Below are 26,730 nucleotides of genomic sequence, written 5' to 3' on the forward strand. Positions count from 1 at the left end.
AAATCTATCGCATCTAATGTTTCTGAAACGTCGATAATACTCCTTTTCCGTTCTATGAATTTAGTAACATTAGACTTGGCAAAATGAAGTTGGAAAAGATCATTAAAAATCGCCAAGTTGAGTATCAAGATAGAGTAATTTTCCCAATTCTTTTATTCTTGAATATCTATGGTGTGTGATCTTTCAAAGTTGAGCTATTCCCTATTTAAGTGATCTATAGGGAATCTCATCTCAGTGTGAGATATTCACTTTAGTAGTGCTTTCATAGACGATTATGGCAACATCAGTTGCTCTTCACATCCATTAATAACAGCATGATTCTTAAGACTGAGTCTCGTTTTGGGGACAAAGGTGAGATATACATTCAGTCAGTCAAGAAAGATAGACTATCTTTTGAGTAAATGTGTTGTCAAAGGCTTTCATGGCCGGAATCACTGGGTTGTTGTGCTTATTCCGGGCTGTATGGCCATGTTCCAAAAGCATTATCTCCTGACATTTCGCCCACATCTATGGCAAGCATCCTGAGAGGTTGTGAGGTATATTGGAAAATTAAGCAAGGGAGGTTTATATATCTGTGGAAGGTCCAGGGTGGGAGAAAGAACTCTGTGGGTGAAACGTCAGGAGAGAATGCTTCTGGAACATGGCCATACAGCCTGGAAAATGCACAACAACCCTTTTGAGTAAATTTCCAGAAATTAGACTTTAAATGGATCCTAGGCTAGAGTAGATCTTATTTTGGATATCTTCACATTCTATACTTGAGGAATCAAAATATTTTCATGGGCATTACATTTTCGAAAAATCCCTTCAATTTTCCCCATTTACTTCTCACTCATAAATTGGAGGCAAGAACGGTGACACTGCATTATTTGAGAAATATTTTAATTTTGAATCATAGTCATATTCCTAGAAATTGTTTTTTTATCTTAAATTAGCCGCTTTGGCCCTAAATTACTATTGGTATTTGACACAAAATCTGTCTGTTGTTTGTTTGGTAAACTGACTCTCAAAGGAATGTTTTTATTGCAAATGGAGCAGTGCGTGTTACTAAAAATATGCTCTTTTATCTTATAGCAACAGGATCTGCTTGAACTGAAAAGTCCATTATAAACAAGAACTTGTCTGTGTTAATAGACTGATCTTTGTAACGAGATAAACACTTAAGCTGCAAAATAGAGATTCTAAAAAGAACAAAGTATATTGTTTTTCTATTACCCCTAAAAGAAAATGTAGTCTTTTATGTATCTTTTATCATCTTGACAAGATCAAAGCCTGACACCAAAACTCTGATTTCTCATTTTTGGAAAATGTACTATTTAACACTAGTTAGCATAGCCACATGTATTTATGTATGTATACCATATATACTCAAGTATAAGGCGGGTTTTCAGCCCTTTTTAGGGCTGAAAAAGCCCCCCTCGGCTTATACTCGAGTGAGGGTCCTGGTCGATTTATATTCGGGTTACATTAATTGAGGCATCAGTAGTTTAAATGTTTTTGAATCTTTACATCAAACTGTAATTTAAAATATGACTGTTCCAATCTGATTAAATAATTATTTTCATCTTCTTCAATGTAAATGTGCTTATGTATCCTTTTAATAATAATAGTGAAATAATAAGTGTAATAATAATAATAAATGCAGTAAAATAATAAATGTAATAATAGAGTAAAATAATAAATGTAATAATAATAATAATTAATAGCGTAAAATAATAAATGTAACAATACCAATAATAATAGAGAAAAATAATAAATAAACCGTATATACTTGAGTATAGGCTGACCTGAATCTAAGCCCACCAGGACCCTCACCCGAGTATAAGCCGAGGAGGTTTTTTTTTTCAGTCCTAAAAAAGGGCTGAAAAACTAGGCTTATACTTGAGTATATACAGTAACCTATTGATGTCTCAGTTCATGTAATTTATTGGTATCTTTTTTATTTTAATTTTTAATTTACCAGTAGCTGCTACATTTCCCAGTCAATAAGTTTTCCCAGTTTTTTGTGGTAGAATTACGTGCCTTGGCTTATATTTGGGTTGGCTTCTACTGGAGTATATACGGTATATGCATTTTTCCACAGCGAACCCAATCATAGTTTGTTTCCTCCTTTTCAGTTTCCTGGCTTATCACTTTGACAACTTACTTTCAGTATAGACACATGCAAAAACATGCCCAAAATGTAAGCTAGAGTTCATAAGTGTACCATGCTTTCTCGTTTTCATTTGTGACTATCTAATAAGATGTAGAAACAAGGGGAATTCCAGACAGGAAACAATCAAGGCCAGCTCACACCTCCCAACAAAGGATTCCCCCAGGCAAGAAGCAGCCAGACTTTGAAGCTGAAAGGCAGTTCAGTGGTAATGAAGGTGACCAATTGCAACATTCACACTTGCCTCAGGCAGACAAGAGTTATTTCTCCCACCCTGGACATCATTCCACAGATATATAAACCCCACTTGCATAGTTTCCAACAGACCCCACAACCCCTGAGGATACCTGCCATAGATGTGGGCGAAACGTCAGGAGAGAATGCTTTTGGAACATGGCCATACAGCCCAGAAACCTCACAGCAACCTAGAATTTTACTAGTCATAAAAAACGTTCCCTTAACATAAAGGAGAAAGGCTATTTTATTGTAACACGTTTATCCTAAAGCTCTTAGACTAAATATTTTCCCCTTTTTGGAAAAACAGTTATGGATAAATGGATAATAACATAGATTTGAAACCCGTGTAGCTATATTCTCTCTGCTTCAAGCTTTGGGCAGACAGAGTTCAGTTTTATTAAGCTTTTCTTAGACATGAGTGCTACTGAGTTTACTAAGTTTTTCCTGCTAGCTTGGTGTTTATTGAAAGTGCTGCTGCTTTTCCCCATAAAAATATGCAGTAGGCTGAAGGAATTACTAGCCGGTGAGTCAGCTTCGTCTCTTTTGGTAGGCAATATGTTATGTTTGTGGTTCCGCAACATACACAGTTAGGCCAGCGTCCTTTTGAAATGACTGCAATATTTTGCATTTGTATCTAGTACATGCAGCTTTTTGTCACTAAAATTGCCAGCGGGATGGTCCAAAGATTGATTAGTAGCGAAGTTTAATCAGTTAATACAGCTTGGCAATGATGGGCAAGAAATAAAAAGCATCAGTTAATCAGCATTTCCTCCTCTGTAACATAACATGTTCTGTACAAATTCAGCCTGAGGCTAGTTTCATCAGATTGGAAGAACCCAGGAAAAGCCAGTGCTGTATTTGAATAGTTTATAAGTGTCCCCAAAGTGTTGTGGTCACGCATGCTGTGTAACAAGGGTTTTTTTTTGCATATCTGATGGTACAATATTTGCAAACAAAATACTATTCCTTTATAAGGTATAATGTTTACGCTTTATCAGCTTCAGAAACACCTTTGGGTTACTGTGAGTTTTCCGGCCTGTATATAGCCATGTTCCAGAAGCATTCTCTCCTGACGTTTCGCCTGCATCTATGGCAGGCATCCTCAGAGGTTGTGAGGTCTGTTGGAAATTAGGCAAGGGAGGTTTATATATCTGTGGAAGGTCCAGGGTGGGAGAAAGAACTCTTGTCTATTTGAGGCAGGTGTGAATGTTGTAACTGGCCACCTTGATTAGCACTGAATAGCCTTGCAGCTTCAAAGCCTGGCTGCTTCCTGCCTGGGAGGTCCTTTGTTGGGAGGTGTTAGCTGGCCCTGATTGTTTCCTGTCTGGAATTCTCCTGTTTTCAGAGAGTTATTCTTTATTTACTCTCCTGATTTTATAGTTTTCTTTGTACTAGTAGCTAGATCTTGTTCATTTTCATAGTTTCCTCCTTTCTGTTGAAACTGTCCATATGCTTGTGGATTTCAATGGCTTCTTTGTGTAGTCTGACATGGTGGTTGTTAGGTTTCTCCCCAGGCAGGAAGCACCCAGGCTTTGAATCTGCAAGGTGATTCTGGCCATGATAGCCTTCGACAACAGAAACACCTTTCTTTAGAGAATAAGATTGGATGGTGATAATATTTTTTAAAGGTTTCATAGGGTATAATGTGGATGGAACTGCATTCTTTTGAGCAACACATTATTGCCATAATTAATGTTTTTCCCCCAGAATTAAAAACTGAAAGACAGCATTATTTTATTGATATTTGTATTGACCCATTCCATTCTTGGTGTATGGTACGGATCGTCTGCCATGGCATAGCAAACCTATAACGAAACTTATAAGATACAACAAGGGAAAGATTCTAGAGTCCAGTTCTTCAGAGACGTATCTTTTTATTGTCATTATCCCTTATCAGCAATCTCATTGGCCCTTAAGTAATTTATACATGTTACTTTATACGGTCACACCTTAGCATGTTTTATTTTATCCTGGCTCTGTTTTGCCAGGATGTTTGTATTTACCGGTTGAAATTAATAGACCTGGATATGCAAAACTGAGCATTGATGTAAGGCTTTTGTTACGTTTGCGCCCTTATAGAGTACCCTTACTTATAACATTGTATGTAGCACATTTAGATGGTTAAAGCATATGTGAATGAGTTGTGAAATTCACTATACTCCATAGTAAATAAGTGGACTTTTTCATCACACTTGTTTCTTTGAATTACACGATTTTTACATACAGAGAGCTGTTAACACTATCAGTCATTGTTCTCTTACAAGAAGACTTGTGTATGACGGCTTATATTTTGTATTTTGGACATCTAGCAGTTTTTACTTTCTTTCCCTCAAGAATTGCTCTGTTTCCTACTAGTAGTGAATGTGGCGTAGCTATTACTGCCCCTTCTTTTTACTCCATCCCTTGTTGCCGTTGTTGGCTTACTTCCAAGTTATATCCCTGCATGCTAAAGTCACCTTAACAGATTCTTCTTATGATTGGTTTTGGCCATCAGATGGGCTTCTGTCACTGGTAGCAGACTGGGAAATGTCCTCTTGGGAGATGCTATTTTTTGCTTCCTGGCATATATTTTTGGAAGCAAACCTCTCCTGCAGGTGGGACCATATTCCAGCCAGATATTGCCATGAGATGAACCATCTGCTCATGTCACCAGTCCAATTTCCCTACTAGTATTAGAATCTCTCCTGTTGATAATGCTGATGACTCTAGTGCTTCCTATTCTCTTGTGCCTTGAAGTAAACCAGAGAGGAAAATCATGTGGCTGTCAACTGAAACAATCTCTCCGTTTTGGTGGTTCTGGGCTTCTGGGTTCGAAAATGAGAATTTCCATTCTTGGAAGCTTAGAGGAAAAATATATAGTTCTCGTACATACATTGTTCTAAAATAAAACATAATACAGCATTGCTTTATGCTTTATCTCTTCCAGGTTAAGAAGGCTTTCTTTGCCTTGGTGGCAAATGGTGTTCGAGCAGCACCGCTGTGGGAGAGTAAAAAACAAAGTTTCGTAGGTATGATAATTGCTGTTAATTAATATAGAAATTTTTTTTGCAAGAGAGATTGTGGAATGGGTTTTTGAGTGTATGCTTTCTGCTCCATTTTTCCATGATCTGTTCAAGGAATTAGGCTTAGGGTTGATGCATACATACTGGGAAGTTGTAGATTATTAGTACGTGAGCAAACTTTGAAAATTCTGGACTGTCATTATGTTCTGTTCTGTCCTTTAAACAGAACAGACATGTCAGTGGCTTCTGAAATAAGGGAATTGTTTTCTATTTAAATTTTAGTTTGTGGAAATACTCCAGATTCCAAGGAGGCGAAAAATGGCAAGCAGTAATTCCTAGATACAAATGGTATTATCATGAACCAGGCCTACAAAAGGATAATTTTTTTTCCAGAACACCTTTCTATATATTGCTATCATAGCTAGGTAAAGGTAAAGGTTTCCCCTGACTTTAAGTCCAGTCATGTCTGACTCTGGGGGTTGGTGCTCATCTCCATTTCTAAGCCGAAGAGCCAGTGTTGTCCGTAGACACCTCCAAGGTCATGTGGCCAGCATGACTGCATGGAGCGCCGCTACCTTCCCGCCGGAGCAGTTCGAAAACATGCAAATGTGAGTAGATCAAGAAGTACTGCTCCGGCGGGAAGGTAACGGCGCTCTGTGCAGTCATGCCGGGCATATGACCTAGGAGGCGTCTAGGGACAATGCCAACTCTTCAGCTTAGAAATGGAGATGAGCACCAACCCCCAGAGTCAGACTCAACTAGACTTTGTGTCGGGGAAAAACTTTACTTTTTTATAGTAAACAAAAGCCTAAAATTGTCTAATTTTCATATGTGAAAAAAAACCATATTTATTATATTTTATCTAAAGGAACAGTTATGGAAAGTATTTATGTGGGACACCAGACAAGCTTCCATTTCACTCTTTATGTTTTGCCTTACAAACTGAAGGAAAAGTATCCTTGCAATTTCTGGGATGTGATTTGTCAGACCAAAATCTTTTAGGGAATTTCTTTTTCTGAAATTCTTAATGCCTCTCGTAGTGTACAAATGTTTCCAGAGCATTACTGAGACTCTTACCAATTAAGGCTGTGATTTTTTCCCCCCTATTAAACTCTGTTGATTGATAGGATATAATAAAAATTATGATTTGAAACTCAAACATTGAAGTGCTTCTTCTTTGTCCTGTTACAGGAATGTTGACTATTACAGATTTCATTAATATATTACATAGATATTACAAATCTCCAATGGTAAGTACTCCTGCCTAAATACCATTATTATTGGGAAATGGTTCGGTTTATTGATTTTAAAATAATGAAAATACTGAAAATAATTAAAGGGTTTTTTTCCACCTGGGGTTTACAGCTCCATTATAAAGATGAATAATGACAACATGGCGAATAGAGACAAGCGGAACAGCTAAATTTATTTTTACTGCCTGTCACCCATAATTCTGTTTCATATATTAAGATAGGCAAAACACTGGTTATGGCTGTTCGTTTTTACCACTGTGCCTGCTATTGGCTGGGCTGCTTTCATATCATCCCTGTTTTCAAGTTACAGATGGCTCCAAATTTTCAAAATAATAGTGTTTATATTATTAGTGCAACAAAACCTCATGGTCCCCATGCTGTAGGAGTTGCATGCATTGCAAAATCTTGCAAATGCTTTCCATATTTGTAGCTGCATATGGATTCTGTTTCTTTTTTGTTGTTGCTATTCATGATGAGGAAGGCTGGAGTTTCTAGAGGAACAGGAGTTCCTATTTTGTATTAGAGCAGCAAGCAAGCAACCATGCCAAAGGATTTGTGTACAAAGCTCAAGTTTTTCCATTGCTGCAAACATTCCTGTCATTGCTCAAGGCATTACTGCTACAGTAATGTCAACAAGTCAGATCATATACCCAAATTGGTCCATGGTTTAAAAAGGGAGGTTTGAAGTGTCAGGCATTTTTTTAAAAGAAAAAAGATTACTTATTGGGTCAGCAGGCCATAGATATATTTCTCTTTGCTCTTGTCATTTGCCTGGTTCCAAAGGCAGAATCATTCACTGTTTGAATGCAGTTAGAAGAAGTTGTGCGTCCAGTTTACAAGGCATCTTATCAGTTGTAGTAAAATGGACTGGAGCGGAATATACAAAACTCATCCATCCTACCCTCCAAGGTCCATTTCTGTATTGTTTTTAGCCAGCCATATTATCCAGTGATAGGATTGGGGTGTGAACGGCTCCTGCCAAAACTTTTAATTTCTTAAAGGTATTGAAATGGAGCTATGTGTAGGTGTAACCCCCCTAGATATGAATGCATTGAGAACTGCTTTGTGAACTTCAGCTTCCATGTAATTGTCTTGCCCCTTTCAAAACAAGAATGAGAAAGGACTGCTCCCAAAAAGTTGCATATGCTAATAGTCCAGCAGTGTGATATCAATCATGAATGGAGTTTCCAATTCATGCTGGACTGATGCTCAACTTCTTCTCTTATTCTAAGAGATTGCTGAATAGAAAACCTTGGGCATGCCAATTTAGTAACTACCGCACTATTCACAAGTGTTGCTCTAACTGTAAATTTTAACTATATTCTCTGATCTTAGCATTGTTTACTTGTAAGTAAGTTGTCCTTACTTTATGAAAAGTTTTCAGTGTAATATAATAATAATAATAATAATAATAATAATAATAATAATAATAATAATACTTTATTTATAAAGTTTTTGGTGTATGTAGAGGTGTTTAGGTTACTGTGTTTTTTCTTTTCTTTTCAGGTACAAATCTATGAATTAGAGGAGCACAAGATTGAAACATGGAGAGGTAAGCACGCTCCCTAGAAGTGTTGCTTAATGTATGTGTATGTTTAGTAACTCTTTGATCCACTAAATCTGCTATCTAGCATCATATGTACTGCGCCATTGCCTTTCATGTATGCTTAACCATACAGGCCGGGCTGTGGCGCAGGCTGGATAGCAAGCCAGCTGCAACAAATCACTCTGACCAAGAGGTCATGAGTTCGAGGCCAGTCCGTGCCGGCATCTTGTCTCTGTCTCTGTTCTATGTTATGGCATTGAATGTTTGCCTTTATGTGTGCAATGTGAGTCCCTGAGTCCCCTTCGGGGTGAGAAGGGCGGAATATAAATGCTGTAAATAATAAATAAATAAATAACCAGAGATCCTCAAATATGTACTCCTTGGATCTGTCCAGCGCACAGGCTTTCAGAACAACAGTAAAGGAGTACAAAATCTAGAACAGGCATAGGAAAACTTTGGCCTTCCAGGTCTTTTGGACTTCCAACTCCCACAATTCCTAACAGCCTACCAGCAGAAAATACAATATATGAAAATGTCTTTTTTCTGTTTTCTTTAAGAAATGGTAAAATGAAAATGTTGATCAGCAGAAAAAAATTCTTTGAGGTGTTTCTTCAGCATGTGCTATGAAATTTAAAAAAAAGTTGAAAGTCCATTCTTGCATAAGTAGTTTAAGACAATGCTGGCCCTTTTCATTGTTCTTGGTTCATTGATCTCAAACAATACTCTAAACTTTAAAATGCACCACCCTTCTTGTTGTGTTATGCTATTTATGTGCATGGCTATACTGACCTCTCGTGGTCACTATGCAGAGGCACATTGTCCTTCAGTTTGGCAGCCTCCAGCCTACACAGTGGACCTAAACACACCAAAAGCACCAAATCCTGGGTTTTGTTGTCTAGTGGAAGACCAACACTCATTGGCAGCAAAGATTAGAGAGCTTGTAAAACCACAACTCCCGTGATTCTTTAGCATTGAGCCATGACAGTTAAAAGGGTGTCAAACTGCATCAATCTTGCAGTGTAAATGCATCCAGAGAGAGTCTACACAGAGCTCAGTGCTGTGTTACCTGCTGTGGGAACATCACTGAAACCACCAGTCCCTTTGTGGTTATTTAACAATATTATTTGTGTTAAAAATGCCAAAAATTGTCATTACCTTGCAACATATTCTTCAAAAAATATTTGTGTTGCTTTATGAAAACATTCACTCTGTTTCATCACACAGAGCTTTATTTGCAAGAAACCTTTAAGCCTTTAGTGAATATTTCACCAGATGCAAGGTAAGTTGTGTTTTACTGTTGTTGTTTTTTCAAATTTAATGTAAATTGTCTTAATATATTTATCAGAAAACTGGGGGGAATGTTGTTTAAGCCAGATGGCACATTTTGCTCTCAGTCTTAGCTGAGACACATTTTGAGACCGTCTGCTTTACTTTCTTGAGTCCAGTGAAGATATGACTGGTGTTAATTTTCTATGGGCTTTTTTTCTTGCCTCCATTCTATATGTGTTGCTATCTGTATTGATGCTTTGTTGGCATAATTTTTATTGGATCAGGAGGAAGAATGGTTAAAACTGCAGCTCCTAGGGGTTCTTAGAGTTATAGTTCAGCTATTATTATTATTAATAACAACAACACTATGTAACACTATTTTTGTTCCTGAGTTATAAATGTCATTTCCTCATTCGGTCCATCATAAAAACATGGAAAAAGTTTATTAAAAAGCAAAAAGTTTTTTTGCGTGACATCCTTCAGTACATTTTGCTATAGTCTTTTCAATGAATAGCTCATAGAGTCTCAACCAATTCAACATAGTTTGTGGCAGCCACAAAAACAAGTTTCTGGAGTACAAATACTTTTACAGTAAGTGCCGCACAATTAAACAGGAAATAACACTTTCAAACCAGGAGCAAAACAGTTTTCAAATTTTGTTTCATAATGTAATTCAACAACATCTGGGGAGCTACTTGATTCCCATCCCAGTATAAACCAAGCTTCTATCTATATCGGGATGATGTGCCATAATTAATCATTTTTCATGTGCAACCCTTTCAAGCAGCATTGAGTCATACTGCAGAAAGTTGTTTTGGGATTATTGTCTCTAGTAGTATTTTCTTGCGCTTGTTTTGATTAAAGGGATCCACATTGATATTAAACAGTACTGTTGCTTGTCTAATAACTGCAAAATCAAAGCCTGTATCTTCAGTTTTTAAATTGATATCCAACATATTATGGCGTAGAGCTTTGATGAATCAAATACTGGAGAGTCAACACTTTGATAAATCTCATTTATTCAGTTGGGACTGCCAACAGGATTCAAGCTTACATGTTAAAAATTATTTTGAAAGGATGGAATGGTGTCTTCTTTTTCATAGCAGAATAGACTAATAGATGCAACACTTTCCTCTCCAGCCTTTATGATGCTGTGTATTCACTGATCAAAAACAAAATCCACAGATTGCCAGTTATTGATCCTGTGAGTGGAAATGCACTTTATATCCTTACCCATAAAAGAATACTCAAGTTTCTCCAGCTTTTTGTAAGTAAATTGATTTGTCTTTGAGCTCATTCCAGATTAATTGCCTTGGTACTGCTATTATAAGCACACAGGAAAACTAAACATTACATGTGTTGCCTATCTACAAGCAGTTGGTATTTGTCACTTAACAGTACTTTGCAGTATTATTGTGATTACATATAAGATACCTGGCCAGAAAGTAACTTCCTTAAAGTGCAGCTTCCCCATGGTATCGTGGGGGAGGACCTGTGTATAATTAGTAATAGTTTGCAAATGGCATTAGATACAATAGTTCAGTTTGAATATTTAGCAGACTGTTAATGTATAGTATCCATTTGAAGGCTTAGTAATGTTTGTGATGTCATTGAAAAGTATGTTGGTCATATAGCTTTACAAATGTATCATGTGCCTGTCAAGAACATTTATTATTATTATTATTATTATTATTATTATTATTATTATTATTATTGTTATTATTATTATTTAAATTGTAGGTGTCAGAAATGCCAAAGCCTGCCTTTATGAAGAAAAATCTGGATGAACTTGGGATAGGAACTTACCATAATATCGCCTTTATACACCCGGACACTCCTATCATTAAAGCTTTGAATATATTTGTAGATAGAAGGATATCAGCACTACCTGTTGTGGATGAATCAGGTATGTATTAAGAATTTATTTACTTATTTATTTCATTTGTATGGGACCCAAGGGAGTCCCTAAAGGGAAACAATTAAAGAAGGCATCTAACAACAATTTCTGAACAAATACAGTGATTGAAATTATATTATGCAGAAGTTGTGTTTAGTTTGCTAGTGATGTTCTATATTACAGACTAAACATTGTTAGTCTTATTAAATATGAAAAAGATAGCAGAAGATGCATCTTTTAGAAGATGCCATCATTTACTCAGAAAGTCTATGCCTAATAATCAGTCTGCCTCAGTTATTGCCATTTCCAGGATCCTGCAACATTGTAAATGGCTTCTTAGCTTTCAGACATTTGTTGTGAAAGATAAATGTGTGCAGGTACTACTAGTTTTATATGATAATTGAAAGTAAAATGGCCCTTTCCCCACAGGGATCACCTCATTAGACCTTGTGGTACCTAGGTTTGATTAAAGGTTTTTTAAAGATCCCAGTCTTGGACTTCTGTTTGGTGAAATTATTCCTTCTTTGCACAAGCTTACCTTATCTGGGCTTTTACTACATCTCTGCAGTCCTTTTGTTTTCCTTCACTACCCTCCCATCTTCTGTGCACAAACTTTGTCTCATACACAAAATTATGTACAATGATATGAAGTTAACTTCTAGTTAATTCCTTGTTTTAAATGAAGGCCTTGAATTGGAAAAAAAGAACCGCATGTTGTATGACAAAATAGTATGTAGAAGCACGTTTGTCCCTCTCCAGTCCAAAAATTCTCTTTTAAAATTAGTGGATTAGAAACACATGGCAGGAAGCTATGACCCCTGAGCTTTCCTAAAATAGATTTGGGACTTCACTGGATTGGGGCAGAACAAATTTCAAGAGGAAAGAATGTGAAATTATAATGGAGAATTGAAAATCGTAAATTTTGCAAATTAGTAGAAGAAGGAGCCATGAAACGAGGAGTGCATGTTGTGTTACTTGAAATTCGGAACACTTTCAAAGAAATACTTTCCCATTTAACTTTGTTAGAAGATCTGTCACAAGACCCATAGAAAATGGGAGGGAGGAAATAGAGTTCTAATTGTGATTTTTACCGGATTGAACAGGAGAAGGAAATTAAAAGTTCAGTTTCTGTATTCAGAATAACTAAGCTTTGAGATTCAGACAGTCGATCTGCTTGGACCCACCGCAGCTTTAATCATATTCTGATAACAGGTACAGTCTTGTGAGCAAAAATAATGATATAGTACTATATGTCAACAAAATAATTACTATTTATTTTTTTCATTATTATGTAGCATAGTTAACACTTTCAGGGTTTATATTTGGTTTGTCAGATATTTGCTGGCACGTGATTAAAAAAATATTTTTTTCTTTGCAGGAAAAGTTGTAGATATTTATTCCAAATTTGATGTAATTGTAAGTATTAACATTTTGCATTTTACTTACCTTGTAATGGTGCTTTTTAATTATACATCTCTATTCATATAGAATGGCTTTTAGACTGTAGTTTAGAAAACCTTATGGCTTCTTAGTTAAGAGAACTGAGTCAGAACTTGCATGATCTTTGTGTGTGACATACTTAGTTTTCACTACTTAGATTTCCAAATTGTTTTCCAATTTGACACATAGAATAGAATAGATTAGAATAGAATAGAATAGTGGAGTTGGAAGAGACCACATGGGCCATTTAGTCCAACCCCCTGACATGTAGGAGAAGCACAACCAAAGCACCCCTGACAGATGGCCATCCAGCCTCTGTTTAAAAGCCTCCAAGTAAGGTGGCAGAGAGAGAGAGAGTTCTACTATTGAACGGCTCTTCTTACGGTCAGGATGTTCATCCTTCAGGTAAAATCTCCTTTCCTGTAATTTGAACCCATTGCTCTGAGTTCTAGCATTGTCACAATAATTTCCATGTACAATAAATGGTGGGGATAATATTCCTTAGAGAAGCAAGAGCTTCTGACAACCAGCAGAGAACTGAAATCTATAGCATCCTGTGACTCATTTCAAACGTAATGCTGACTTCTTTCATAACACTATGTCACACGGTTTTTGTTCCTGGGTTATAAATGTCAGTTCCTAATTGGTTCTCTCATAAAAACATGGGAAAAGTTTATTAAGATGCAAAAACTTTGTTTCTGCGGGGTATCCTGCAGCACATTTTGCTCTAGTTTTTTCAATGAATATCTCAGAGTCTCAACCAATTCAACATAGTTTGTGACAGCAACAAAAACAAGGTTTCTGGAGTATAACAACGACTTTCAAAGTAAGTGATGCACAGTTAAATAGGAATCACACTTTCAAACCAGGAACAGAAAATGTTTCTAATGTTGTTACATAGTGTAATAAAGATTAGGAGATCAGCAGCACTTTGTAGACTTGTATATATGTTCCTTCTCACCTCTTCCATGAATATTTCCCATTCATTTTGAGTTCTGGAGGTAAGTGTCATAAGATGATGTCCATTCATCCCTCACTTAGTTCTAAATCACATTTTGCTCCCATAAGTTACAATGAACTTGCAAACTGGTTAGTAAAATAATTGGTACAAACTGAAAGGCAAATCCAATATGAGAGGGAGGAAATGCACAGATATGGTTCAGGAGATCAGGCAGCATTAATCTGTACGGAGTCAAAACATGTTTAATAGAGGCACATTAATCCTGTTACGTCGAACGGAAGTTTGGGTATAATATTATGTGTTGCTGTGAATTTTCCAGGCTGTATGGCCATGTTCCAGAAGTATTCTCTCCTGAGAATCACTGGAACATGCCATACAGCCCAGAAAATTCACAGCAACCCAGTGATTCCAGCCATGAAAGCCTTTGACAACACATATAACATTATGCTTCCTTTTTTTTTCTACAACTACAGATCTGTTTAGATCACATGTTGGAGAGGGAAATGATAGTGAATGTGCTGAATTGCTAAGTAATTAGATCCACCATCCCATGTGGCTGAACTCCATAGATTTAATTAACGCTTCACTTTACCACATTTAAGTATTTTAGGTCAGTAAGATTTGTTAAGAGGTGTTCTCTCTCTGCAAGATTCAATATGAGAGGAGGGTCCCATGAGCAATGTTTGGACTGGAGGAAGTATATCCTATGGCTTTCCTTATACTAACTTGTGGGTTTTAAAAACAAGAAAATAATAATAATAATAGTAATATTTTATGTATATACAGTAGAGTCTCACTTATCCAACATAAACGGGCCGGCAGAATGTTGGATAAGCAAATATTTTGGATAATGAGAGATTAAGAAAAAACCTATTAAACATCAAAATAGGTTATGATTTTATAAATTAAGCACCAAAACATCATGTTATACAACAAATTTGACAGAAAAAGTAGTTCATTACACATTAATGCTATGTAGTAATTACCGTATTTACGAATTTAGCACCAAAATATCACGATATATTGAAAACATTGACTACAAAAATGTGTTGGATAATCCAGAACATTGGATAAGTGAGTGTTGGATAAGTGAGACTCTACTGTACTACCATATCTCTTCAGGAGGACTCAGAGGGGTCTCCAAAATATTCAGTTGACCATACAACAACATGAACATAATAAAAATAATAAACATAATAAAATAAAAATACAGTAGAGTCTCACTAATCCAAGCTAAACGGGCCGGCAGAAGCTTGGATAAGCGAATATCTTGGATTATAAGGACTGATCAAGGAAAAGCCTATTAAACATCAAATTAGGTTATGATTTTACAAATGAAGCAACAAAACTTCATGTTATACAACCAATTTGACAGAAAAAGTAGTTCAATACGCAGTAATGTTATGTAGTAATTACTGTATTTACGAATTTAGCACCAAAATATCACGATATATTGGAAACATTGACTACAAAAATGGCTTGGATTATCCAGAGGCTTGGACAAGCGAGGCTTGGATTAGTGAGACTCTACTGTATACAATTCAAAAAAATCCACAAAAATAGTGAGCCATTGTGTGAAATGGAGAAATTAAATATGTGTCTGAGGGAATGGTTTCCTTAGAAGTCCTTAGGCATCTTTGACTCTTAAAAACTTCCAGGTTCTTTAGCATTGAAGGAAAGTCTCCCTCCCACAATCTGCATGGAGATTGAGTCTTGTTTGCTTGATAGGGGCAAGTGAGTATTTTGGTAGGGCAAGTCAGTATTTTCATTTCTTCTCTCATTTCTATTAGCTTTATTTAGATGTTCCATATATTATTACTAGCTGTGCCCGGCCACGCGTTGCTGTGGCAAAGTGGTGGTGGTATTGGTTAAAAATTGTTGTGTAATTTTTATTTGACATTATTTGCATTTTTTATTAATTTTATTGTAAGTTATATTTTTATTTATTATATTTTATTATTTTATTGTATTATTTTTAGTTATTTTCTGTTATTATAGTATTTTATTGTATTAATTTTTTAGTGTTTTTTTTATTATTTTTTGGGTTGCTAGGAGACCAAGTTGGAGGAGCTTAGCCTTCTAACTGGCAGCAATTGGATAAAAGCAATTATTCCTCTCTCTCTAATTAGGACTTTATTTTTCTTTTCTTTTTGTTGTATCAACCTAGAGGCGTGGATGATGGGTTGTGTTGTCAAATTTCGAGGTTGGGGGGCCTGTAGTTTTGTTGTTTTGTGGGTCGCCGTGATGCCATCACTCTTTTATATATAGAGATTTGGGTAATGATTCCCTCTGAAACTTCTTACTGCTCATACAGTCCACTTGGATCAGTAAGTGAAATGCTTTCCTTACATCCATGCCCATCCCTTTTGTTTTCTTATATCTGTACTGTCTTTAGGCTTGGACTTATGCCTCTCTCAATACTGAGAGTTTGGGTTAGACTTTTAAATTCACAACTGATAAGAGATGGGGGAAAGATATGGTTTTAGAGCTTGACCGCAAAGGATCAGCAAGGCGATGCTGCCAGAGCGGATATTTTGAGATGCTCTAATGATAATGTCATCATCAGTCTCTGGACTGCTTTGATTCCTTCCTGAACATTTCCTGCAAGACTGACAGGCTGCTTGGATTCATTAATGTTTCATGCAAGGTTAAAAGATTTAAGTAAGTCGGCACAGAGCTAATATGGCTGCAGGGAACAGCAGTTCATTTAGATCCCTAGCTCCTTCATGTAAAACATGTGCTCTGCTAGTAATATTTGCAGAAAGAAGTGAGAATACAAGAAATAATAATAATAACTTTATTTCTATCCTGTCCTATCTCCCCTTGGAAACTCAGGGCAGTTCACAACAAAACAAAGCCAAACATTCAATGCCGTAGAGTGCAATCAGTAGCAAAAACAACCATAAGTCAAATAAACATAATAAGGCAGTCAGTTACTGTGTTATATGTCAAGATGCTTTGCATCAGCTCTGGGGCATTTCAAACATTTCTGATGAAGACATCTCCACCAAGATTTGCTGGCTATCTTTGGTGCTGCTTCTTCTGCGCTTGTAGGAGATCAATGCCCCTGGCTGAAAGAAACCCATTGCTTTGCAGTAACCTTTAACAACGCTCCTCATTAACCTTTGGGAGAAGGATATGAAGTGTGAAAGTAAAGCCTACATGTTGGCAGATGGCTGAGAGGAGAGAAATCCAGATGAGTGATAAGACTTAATTGGAGAAGTTGTAAAACGAGACTCCCTCCTATTTCCAGACTCTTACTATCCTCACCTACTAATCCTTTAGAGGCGTTTGTAGTGTTTGAAAGGGGGAAGGAGCATGGTTTGAGAAGGCAAATTTAAAAAGTCGAAAGAGCACTTTTGAAGGATCCAGTAATAGGAGGTACATGTAGGGATTACTGATGACATCATGTCATTCTCTGAAAATCCAGTAGTCTGTTGTGAAAACGTAACATTTCATATATGAATGTGTTGTTGAAGGCTTTCATGCCTGGAATCACTGGGTTGCTGTGAGTTTTCCGGGCTGTATGGCCATGTTCTAGAAGCATTCTCTCCTGACATTTTGCCCACATCTATGGCAGGCATCCTCAGAGATTGTGAGGTCTGTTGGAAACTAGGCAAGTGGGGTTCATATATCTATGGAAGGTCCAGGGTGGGAGAAAGTACTTTTGTCTGTTTGAGGCAAGTATAAATGTTGCCATTGGCCACCTTGATTAGCATTGAACAGCCTTGCAGCTTCAAATCTGCTACCAATATTAAAAACTCTAAAATCAGGATAGTAAATAAAGAACAACACTCTGAAAACAGGGGAATTCCAGACATGAAACAATGAGGGCCAGCTAACTCCTCCCAACAAAGGATTCCCCTAGGCAGGAAGCATCCAGGCTTTGAAGCTGCAAGGCTAATCAAGGTGGCCAATTGCAACATTCACACTTGCCTCAAACAGACAAGAGTTCTTTCTCCCACTCTGGACCTTCCACAGATATATAAACCCCACTTGCCTAGTTTCCAACAGACCTCAGAACCTCTGAGGATGCCTGCCATAGATGTGGGCGAAACTTCAGGAGAGAATGCTCCTAGAACATGGCCATACAGCCCGGAAAACTCACAGCAACCCATTTCATGTACGGTATCAACACTAATTCAACTTTTTTTTTGTTATTAGTGGTAATTTTTATTTAATCCTGCAATTTCTAACTTCTAGCATCAACAAAGTTCTAATCTGGATTGAACACATTGCAGTGCCTCTATTAAACATTATTCTGTTTGTGAAATGGTTCACACTTCTGGTCTAAGGTGACAAATATAATTGCTTAGTTGTTTGCGAAATGAACATTTATACTTATATAGCTGCTTTTTCCCCCAGAATCTTGCTGCTGAAAAAACTTATAATAACTTAGATATCACGGTGACGCAAGCCCTCCAACACCGCTCTCAGTATTTTGAAGGTGTTGTGAAATGCAGTAAGCTGGAAACACTGGAGACCATTGTGGATCGGATAGTAAAAGCCGAGGTGAGATTTCTTGGGCCGCACTATATCTCTCACTCAGACTATGGCACTATCAAGAAGATTTTTTTTAAAGGTGCACTTAAATTTACTGTACATTCATTCCTAATCTCACAACTCAAATGGCAATAATGTACTTCATGGGACCTTTGTTATTATTGTGTGCCTTCCAAGTAACTTCTGACTTACAGCAACCATAAGGAAAATCTATTGCAGGGTTTTCCTGGCAAGATTTGTTGGCCTTTGCCTTCCCCTGAGGCTGAGCATTTGTCCAATGGCATCCAGTCCCATGGAATAATTGCCGTGATTTTGAAATGCTGACAGATTTCTTAATTTTACACAAGACTTATTGAAATTACCTAAGCAATATTTCAGAATGAACGCTGCACTCAAGATGCTTTTTTGGCAAATGTGCTTGTGCAGCATAACTATTATAGTAAGTCATAGAATGATTTCCTTCATCCAATGTTTCCCGAGTCCATCAGTTGGGTTTGGCTCATAGGTGATAGAAGATCATGGGTTCAAGGTTTAAGAATTAGCCTAAGAAAAAGTTTGAAAGTTTTCATGGTTCAGATCAAACAAACTACACATTTATTTGGGTTTGAACATTACAGAGAGGATGGTTAGTGAGAACAAGTCACATTTGTGAAACCATGGTGAATAAAATGGCTGGAGGACACTTTGGTTAACAAGAACAGACAAGATCCAAAACAAACCAAAGTGTTTTATGAAAGCTTTCCTCCTTCAATCCCTGCTTCCATCACTTGTTCGTAGGTGGTGGCAAAGGAAGTCTGGAGGAAAGATTTGTGGGTCAACAGAAAAATGAAACTGATATCACGAGAAGCCACATCTAAGTTGCTATGATGTTGTGGTGGCGTAACTCTCATGCTAGAACATGGTGTTAAGGTTGGATCATGCGTGTAGACCAGCAGAAGATTAGACCTTTGTATAGTCAAAAAGCAGTATCACAAGTAGAAGAAAATGCAAAACTCAAACTTTACTCTTGCGCAGCAGAGTTGATAAAAAAGCAACTTCAAATAACTTTTAGTAATAATATAGTCACAGTTCCTCTGGAGTATCAAACTCACATATGGTCCTTGCATTTAGTTCATGCAATGCTTTCCATCAGAAAATATGTTTTCTCCCAATCTTCATATCTTGTTCATGGAGACGAGCATGGAAGACAAACTTGTCAGTATCAGATAGGCTTGTGCCGAGTAAACTCAGAGGCGAACATTCAGTAAGCCCAAAACATACAACAAACTCTCCCCAGTTATACCCCTTCGGGAGTGGGACCTTAATTACTCCAGTTACCCAGCCTGTGGATTGTACTCAACTAGGGTGAGTCTTTTTCTCTTAACACACACACACGATAGTGATCCCACAGGAACTCAACCATGTACCTTAATACATGGGACCCAAGCCTTGGAACATGTTATGGCCATCTGCAAACACGCATAGTGATATTGATGGACTGATGAGAGATGGTGGTTTTGTGTGGAGTATTTACAAGGTGAATTTAATGAATCAGTGGTTACGCTAAAACTGCAATTATTTTGTTACAATATTCTTAGTTTAGCTGTTGTTGTTTTTTTTTGTTTTAGTAGGAAAAGCTTCTCCAAATGTAAGTTTTCAGGAAATGAGATTTCATTGCAAGTTATAAATCAAACTCTCAACCATCACCTTCAAAGTTTTGTTTTTTCCCTTAGGCAGGAATTAATAATAATAATAATACACGTAATTTATATTCCGCTTTATCTACCCGGAGGGACTCAGAACAAATTGCAGCTTAAGGCAAACATGCAATGCCTTTTTCTACAGTGAACAACAACATACGGTACAATTCATAGACAGAGGTAAAGGCCTTCCCCTTTTTATCCCCGGAGTCTGGGAAGGTGCTCTTGTGCCATTTTTCCATGCCAAGGAGCCTGTTGAGCATAGACTTTCTCAGATTGTTGCTGGCATATCTCCATGGGGTGTCCTTTACCTCCTCACCGAGGCAGTACCTATTGATCTACTCGCATTACATGCTTTCAAACTTCTAGGTAGGCAGAAACTAAAGCTGACAGCCAGGAGCTCACCCCAACTCACAGCTTCGAGCTGCTAACCTCCGGTCAGCAGATTTCCTCCACTTCTGTTTTGGCTCTGATTGATTTGTTTTGGATTTTATTTTGCTTTTATTTATTTATATTCATACCTAGTGATGTAGCAGCAGTTAGTAGTGTGTTTTCAGAAGGTGGTTATATTTGTCTTGTTAAATTATAAATTGTAATGCTGTGCATATTTCCCTTGTTTGTATTGTCACTTTATTACTCAGTAGCCTTTTGAGGAGAGAAGCTGCTGAATTTTAGAAAGACGGCTAAGGAATTCAATTGTGTAATAACAATCCTTCCTTAATAGTCACACTAAACCCATCCATCCTAATACCTCTATCTAAAATATCACCCAACATAAGAGAAACATATAAAAATAGAATTTTCCCCCTTTTCTATTTCTTTCCTGTGTTCCCCATTGTATCAGGTGGGTATGACTGTTCAAATACAAGAGAAGAGGAGCTCTAAGTTGCCTGGCCGGTATGTAGTTCACCTCTGTCCTGAATTCTTGAAGTATCTTTACATGAAACTGACTGTGTTTATCTCTTTGATAAAGGCCTTCCTCTATCTCTTTCTTTTGTATGTCACAAGTTCTCTTTCATTTATGCCCTGAAAGTGGTTACGTAATTAGAAAATGATTGAGAGAAAGAGATAAGTCATAGAAAATAAATCCTTTGCAAGGCTGAGGCTCTGTTTGAGAGGATGGAAGATCTTTTAAAAACTTGAAATTTGGTCATCCAAACGTGGTCTCTCTTTTTCTCTATCAGTTGGGTTGCTCTGAGTTTTCTGGGCTATATGGCCATGTTCCAGAAGCATTCTCTCCTGACGTTTCACCCACATCTATGGCAGACATCCTCAGAGGTTGGGAGGTCTGTTGCAAGTGGGATTTATATATCTGTGGAACAATGTCCAGAGTGGGAGAAAGAACTCTTGTCAGTTTGAGGCAAGTGTTAATGTTGCATTTGGCCAGCTTGATTAGCATTGAATAGGGCTGGGCTGTGGCACAGCTGGCTAGTAACCAGCTGCAATAAATCACTACTGACCGAGAGGTCATGAGTTCAAAGCCCGGGTCGGGTTAAGCCCCCGACCATTAAATAGCCCGGCTTGCTGTTGACCTATGCAGCCCCGAAAGACAGTTGCATCTGTCAATTAGGGAAATTTAGGTACGCTTTATGCGGGAGGCTAATTTAACTAATTTACAACATCATAAAACTGCCAGCAAAACACGAGGAATGGAATGAGGAAGTACAGCCACTACTGGACAGTGAAGCAACAGTTCCCGGAATCGTGAAGCTGGAAAAAAATGTTAAATGCCTCTGTGTCTGTCTATATATGTTGTTTGTCTGTTGGCATTGAATGTTTGCCATATATGTGTTCATTGTAATCCGTGAGAAGGGCGGAATATAAATACTGTAAATAAATAAATAAATAAATAAATAGCCTTGAAGTTTCAAAGTCTAGCTATTTCCTGTCTGAGGGCATCCTTTGTGGGGAGGTTAGCTGGCCCTGATTGATTCATGTCTGGAATTTCTCTGTTTGCAAAGTGTGGTTCTTTATTTACTGTCCTGGTTCTAGAGTTTTTTTAAATACTGATAGCCAGATTTTATTCATTTTCATGAATGAACAAATTGTCCTCCTGCTTGTGGGTATCAATGGCTTCTCTGTGTAGTCGAATATGGTGGTTGTGAGAGTGCTCCAGCATTTCTGTGTTCTCAAATAATATGTTGTGTCCTGGTTGGTTCATCAAGTGCTCTGCTATGGCTGACTTCTCTGGTTGAGTTCATCTGCAGTGCCTTTCATGTTCCATTGAAATCCATAAGCATGTGGACAATTTCAACAGAAAGGAGGATACCATGAAAATGAACAAAATCTGGCTACCAGCATTAAAAAAACCCTCTAAATAAATAAATAAAAATAAACACTCTGAAAACATGGGAATTCTGGACAAGATACAATCAGGTCCAGCTAACACTTCCTAACAAAGGATTCCCTCAGGCAGGCAGCAGCCAGGCTTTGAAGCTGCAAGGCTATTTAATGCTAATCAAGATGGCCAATTGTAGCATTCACACTTGACTCAAGCAGACAAGAGTTCTTTCTCCCAACCTGGACATTAAACAGATATATAAACCCGGCTTGACTAGTTTTCAACAGACCTCACAAGCTCTGAGGATGCCTGCCCTAGATGTGGGCAAAACATCAGGAGAGAATGCTTCTGGAACAAGGCAATATAGCCCGGAAAACTCACAGCAACCCAGTGATTTTGACAACATATATATCAATTATACATTGCAAACCTAATCTAGAAAAGGAGAACAAGTTCCTTCCAAAACTCAGAAGTTTCAAAAGCAATGTCTGATACATGAAGGCAGTCCTGCTTTTCCAACACAAACCATCAAAAATGTAACTAAAATAGATTGCAGTGCATAAATAGTAAAGGAGGAGACCTAATTGGGTTGCTCAGATTCGGAATATGCTTCAATTATATATGAAATGAGTAATATTCCGTTGTATTCTCATAATAAAAATAGATTTGTTGGTTTCAATGCGTTCCTTGTAGATTGTGTTCCAGTCTTTGGCTTACGGACACTGTCTATTTTTAACAAGAACTTTCCACTTGTATGTATATTTGGGAGCAGGAATCGTTTCTGCCGAACTTTACATTCTGCTCTGGCAACACAATGAAGGCAACGTCATTGATATACTCAAATCTTTCCATCTCTCTTTCTCTGGACAGAACTTTGATGTCTCGTAACACCATGTTAGGATTTCAACAATGCTCTTTTCATAGAACGTTTTCTAATTCTGTGCAACCTGTACCTGTTCTAACTACATGAGCAAAATAGGTTAGGCTTTTCAATTGCAGGCCCTCTGTCTAAAGCAGGCATAGTGAAATTTTGGCTTTCCGCGTGTTTTGGACTTCAAGTCCCAGAATTCCTAACAGCCTCAGGCCCCATCCTTTTCCCCCCTCCGCCGCTTAAGCGGCGGAGGGGGGGAAAGGATGGGGCCTGAGGCTGTTAGGAATTGTGGGACTTGAAGTCCAAAACACCTGGAGGGCCAAAGTTTCACCATGCCTGGTCTAAAATATATATCAATGACTAGGGCTAACAATGAGGAACATCAGGTTTTTTCTAGTAACAAGACTAAACACTCCAAATTTCAGTTGCATTCATGGGAAAACAGATCATGCCCGTGTTTTTCTTTTTTGTACTTTTCACAAATTTTTAAAGATACCTGAATATAATTAATTTTCAGGAATGACCGTCCTTCTCAACAATGTGATTGTTACTTTTTAAGTTAGCTACAAGTTGGAAGTAGCTTTCTTTTGCTTGCTGAAAAATTCTTCCCTTGTCTCTTCTGTGTTGTCCCCCATTTGCAGGTTCATCGGTTGGTGGTAGTGAATGAAGCCGATAGTATTGTTGGTATCATCTCCCTCTCTGACATCCTACAAGCACTAGTGCTTTCTCCCACAGGTATGGATGCTGCACTATATGTGTTATAGGTAAAGTCCAGTCATGTCTGACTCTGGGGATTGGTGCTCATCTCCATTTCTAAGCTGAAGAGCCGGCGTTGTCCGTAGATAACTCCAAGGTCATGTGGCCGGCATGATACCATGGAGCGCCATTACCTTCCCACCGGAGCAGTACCTATTGATCTACTCATATTTACATATTTTTGAACTGCTAGGTTGGCAGAAGCTGGTGCTAACAGCAGGAGCTTACCCCGCTCCCTGAATTTGAACCACCGACCTTTTGGTCAGCAAGTTCCACAGTTCAGCAGTTTCACCCACCGGGAGCTCTAGTATAACTGTATATAAGGGTATAACATGGGCTCCGGTATAACGATATAAGTTAAAATACTCAGTATTAAGTTATAAACCAACATTTTCATTGAACGAGAAAATTACAAAGGAAGACTAGACCGAGAAACTACTGAATTGGAATATATCCACAAATAATAATAATAATAATAATAATAATAATAATAATAATAATAATAATAATAATAATAATAAAACTTTATTTATACCCTGCCACCATCTCCCCAGCGGGGACTCGGGGCGGCTTACATGGGGCCATGCCCAGAGCAAAACAATATAACAAGTATGAATACAACATAATATAGAGCAATAAACGATACAGTAAATAATAATATACAATATACACTACAACGCAAATCACAAAAAACAGTAAAAACCGGGCAAATTTCACTCCATTATTTATTTATTTATTTATTTATTATTTGCTACATTTATATCCCGCTCTTCTTACCCCGAAGGGGACTCAGAGCGGCTTACAAATCAAATGAACATACAATATATTATTAGCAAAGCACAATATAAGCATTAAATTACTATATTGTATTATATCATTATACTGTAATATTATTAGTAATATTACATTTAATATATCATATATAATTAATATTATTATATTGTATTATTAGTAGTATAATATTGTATTCCATTATAATAATATTATCAATATTATATGTATATACAATATATTCTATATTTATAAATTAGCAGAGGTTGGTACAAGAACAATGGCTTCATGGCACACTCCATATCTTAATATTAGGGTCATTGCTACTGTACCTATAACAGAAAGACTCGACTGTTTTGAACCTTGAGGAAGTAGTTCCATCCAATCTCCATTAAGCCATGAAGTTAATTGGGCTTAATGGAGATTGGATGGAACCATCAGAACCATCACAGCTTTAGTGTGAGAGTAAATATGGGGAATAGTCACTACCTTGAGCCCTTTGCAGAAAATACAAGCTATAAATACAAAAAGTTATGTACAAACCATAGCATGATTCAGAGCTGTGACCCTTCTGGTGTTGGATAGCAATACGGCTATTAGCTGTACTGTCCTTTGTTTGAGACGAGAGCATCGTAAGACTTATCTCTGCCTCAAGACACATAAACAAAGAGAGTAGCATTAAGAGACTTTTCTATCAAAGTCGGGTAACTTTCTTTTGTCTGTATCTGCAATAATAAAAGTAGATTTTTACCTTTTAAAAGGTTATCAGCATATCTTATATCTGCATACCTTCTCTCCAGTTTCCTACCATAAGCTCATATATGGCACTGGGTACACTGCACTCTACTCTGTTATAGATACAAAATATTCCTACACATTCCACATCAGTTTGATGGAGGAAATGTAGAAATGAGTGAGGGTTCATTTACTATACAGAGATCCTTCACATCTGCTCTTCTTGTTTTTCTGCTGTTCGCAGGTGCCATACAAAAGGAAGGCGAAGCTGAATGATTGCTGTGAACACGCACACTTTTGTAGGAGAACTTGAATAAAGTTACGGGGTAATCTTTGCCTGCAGAGCACAGATGGCAATAGAGAAGAGCCAAATGGTGATGAGAATGTATGTGTATTGGACTGTGTGATGGGTAGCTAGTCTATTATTCCCCAGTGACTGTCGCAAAGACGCAGCATGACAAAAAGCTTATGTATTACATATAGGCTTGCATTTCAAACCGTTTGCTGAAAGACTTCACATGGTGTCCATCGGAAATGCACTGTAACCTGAAAACAATACCTTTTTTCTGCATTTGATCGAAGTCACTGGTCCGCAGCAGATCTCTGACATAAGGCAAGTGTATGGCATATTCATATCATAGTGCCTTATGTCAAAAAGCCAACAATATGTCATCACTGTTACCCATCATGATAAGAGGGGAAGTATTTGTGTGAAACGAGACACTGTATTTGAATATTCAAGTCGGTCAAGTTAAAGAAACCAAATCAGTTTCAGTTATCATTAGTTTTGTCATGAAAGTTGTACTTTGAATATCGGTAGATTACTTTAAAACTTCAATGACAATTTTTTGTGTGTTTATAAATGTTGCATCCTGAACAGAGATGGTAAAGCGAGACTGATCTAAAACCAGCTTTATTTATTTTTATTTTCTGCAATTTTTTACACATCTTTGGTGGATAGCTAAAATTTCACCATATTCATTAATAAAAACATTGATTGTTATATAAGAAGTGGTTCTCTCATTACTGAAAATAATAATTATAACATGGATCCCATTGTTCTTTCCATTGGATAAAGGTCCAAAACATAAATGTGTCAGACACAACTGAAGTGCTTGTGTTTCTGCAAAAGAAAAAACACAAATAGTGTGGGGAATGTATACATGTGCACACAGGATACCGGGTAGTAAAGATAACAGTATATAATGTACATAATGCAAGAAGACTTCATGCAAATATTCAAAATCTTCTCCTAAAGTGCCAGAAGGCAGCATTCACCTCTTAAAATTGCACTCCTTCATTCTTAAAATGCACTACAAGAGGAAAGCTCTCTACCTATATATATAAAAGAGTGATAGAATCACGGCAGCGGACAAA

General features: G+C 37.3%; 1 protein-coding gene across 4 annotated transcripts in view; it reads left to right on the top strand.

Moving 5' to 3' along the window:
- The window catches only part of prkag2 (protein kinase AMP-activated non-catalytic subunit gamma 2), a 223,253-nt gene extending 196,889 nt beyond the window's left edge, over nucleotides 1-26,364 (top strand). For all 4 annotated transcript variants that reach the window (XM_062957929.1, XM_062957930.1, XM_062957931.1 and 1 more), the window contains 10 exons: nucleotides 5,316-5,397; nucleotides 6,583-6,641; nucleotides 8,151-8,196; nucleotides 9,415-9,469; nucleotides 10,600-10,726; nucleotides 11,200-11,365; nucleotides 12,735-12,772; nucleotides 18,123-18,269; nucleotides 23,733-23,826; nucleotides 25,598-26,364. In XM_062957929.1, the coding sequence (XP_062813999.1) occupies nucleotides 5,316-5,397; nucleotides 6,583-6,641; nucleotides 8,151-8,196; nucleotides 9,415-9,469; nucleotides 10,600-10,726; nucleotides 11,200-11,365; nucleotides 12,735-12,772; nucleotides 18,123-18,269; nucleotides 23,733-23,826; nucleotides 25,598-25,629 (846 nt within the window). In that variant the 3' untranslated portion in view covers nucleotides 25,630-26,364. The remainder of the gene's footprint in view (nucleotides 1-5,315; nucleotides 5,398-6,582; nucleotides 6,642-8,150; nucleotides 8,197-9,414; nucleotides 9,470-10,599; nucleotides 10,727-11,199; nucleotides 11,366-12,734; nucleotides 12,773-18,122; nucleotides 18,270-23,732; nucleotides 23,827-25,597) is intronic.
- Nucleotides 26,365-26,730: the final 366 nt, after the last annotated feature.

Source organism: Anolis carolinensis, chromosome 6 (assembly GCF_035594765.1).
Source record: "Anolis carolinensis isolate JA03-04 chromosome 6, rAnoCar3.1.pri, whole genome shotgun sequence".
Taxonomy (NCBI): domain Eukaryota; kingdom Metazoa; phylum Chordata; class Lepidosauria; order Squamata; family Dactyloidae; genus Anolis; species Anolis carolinensis.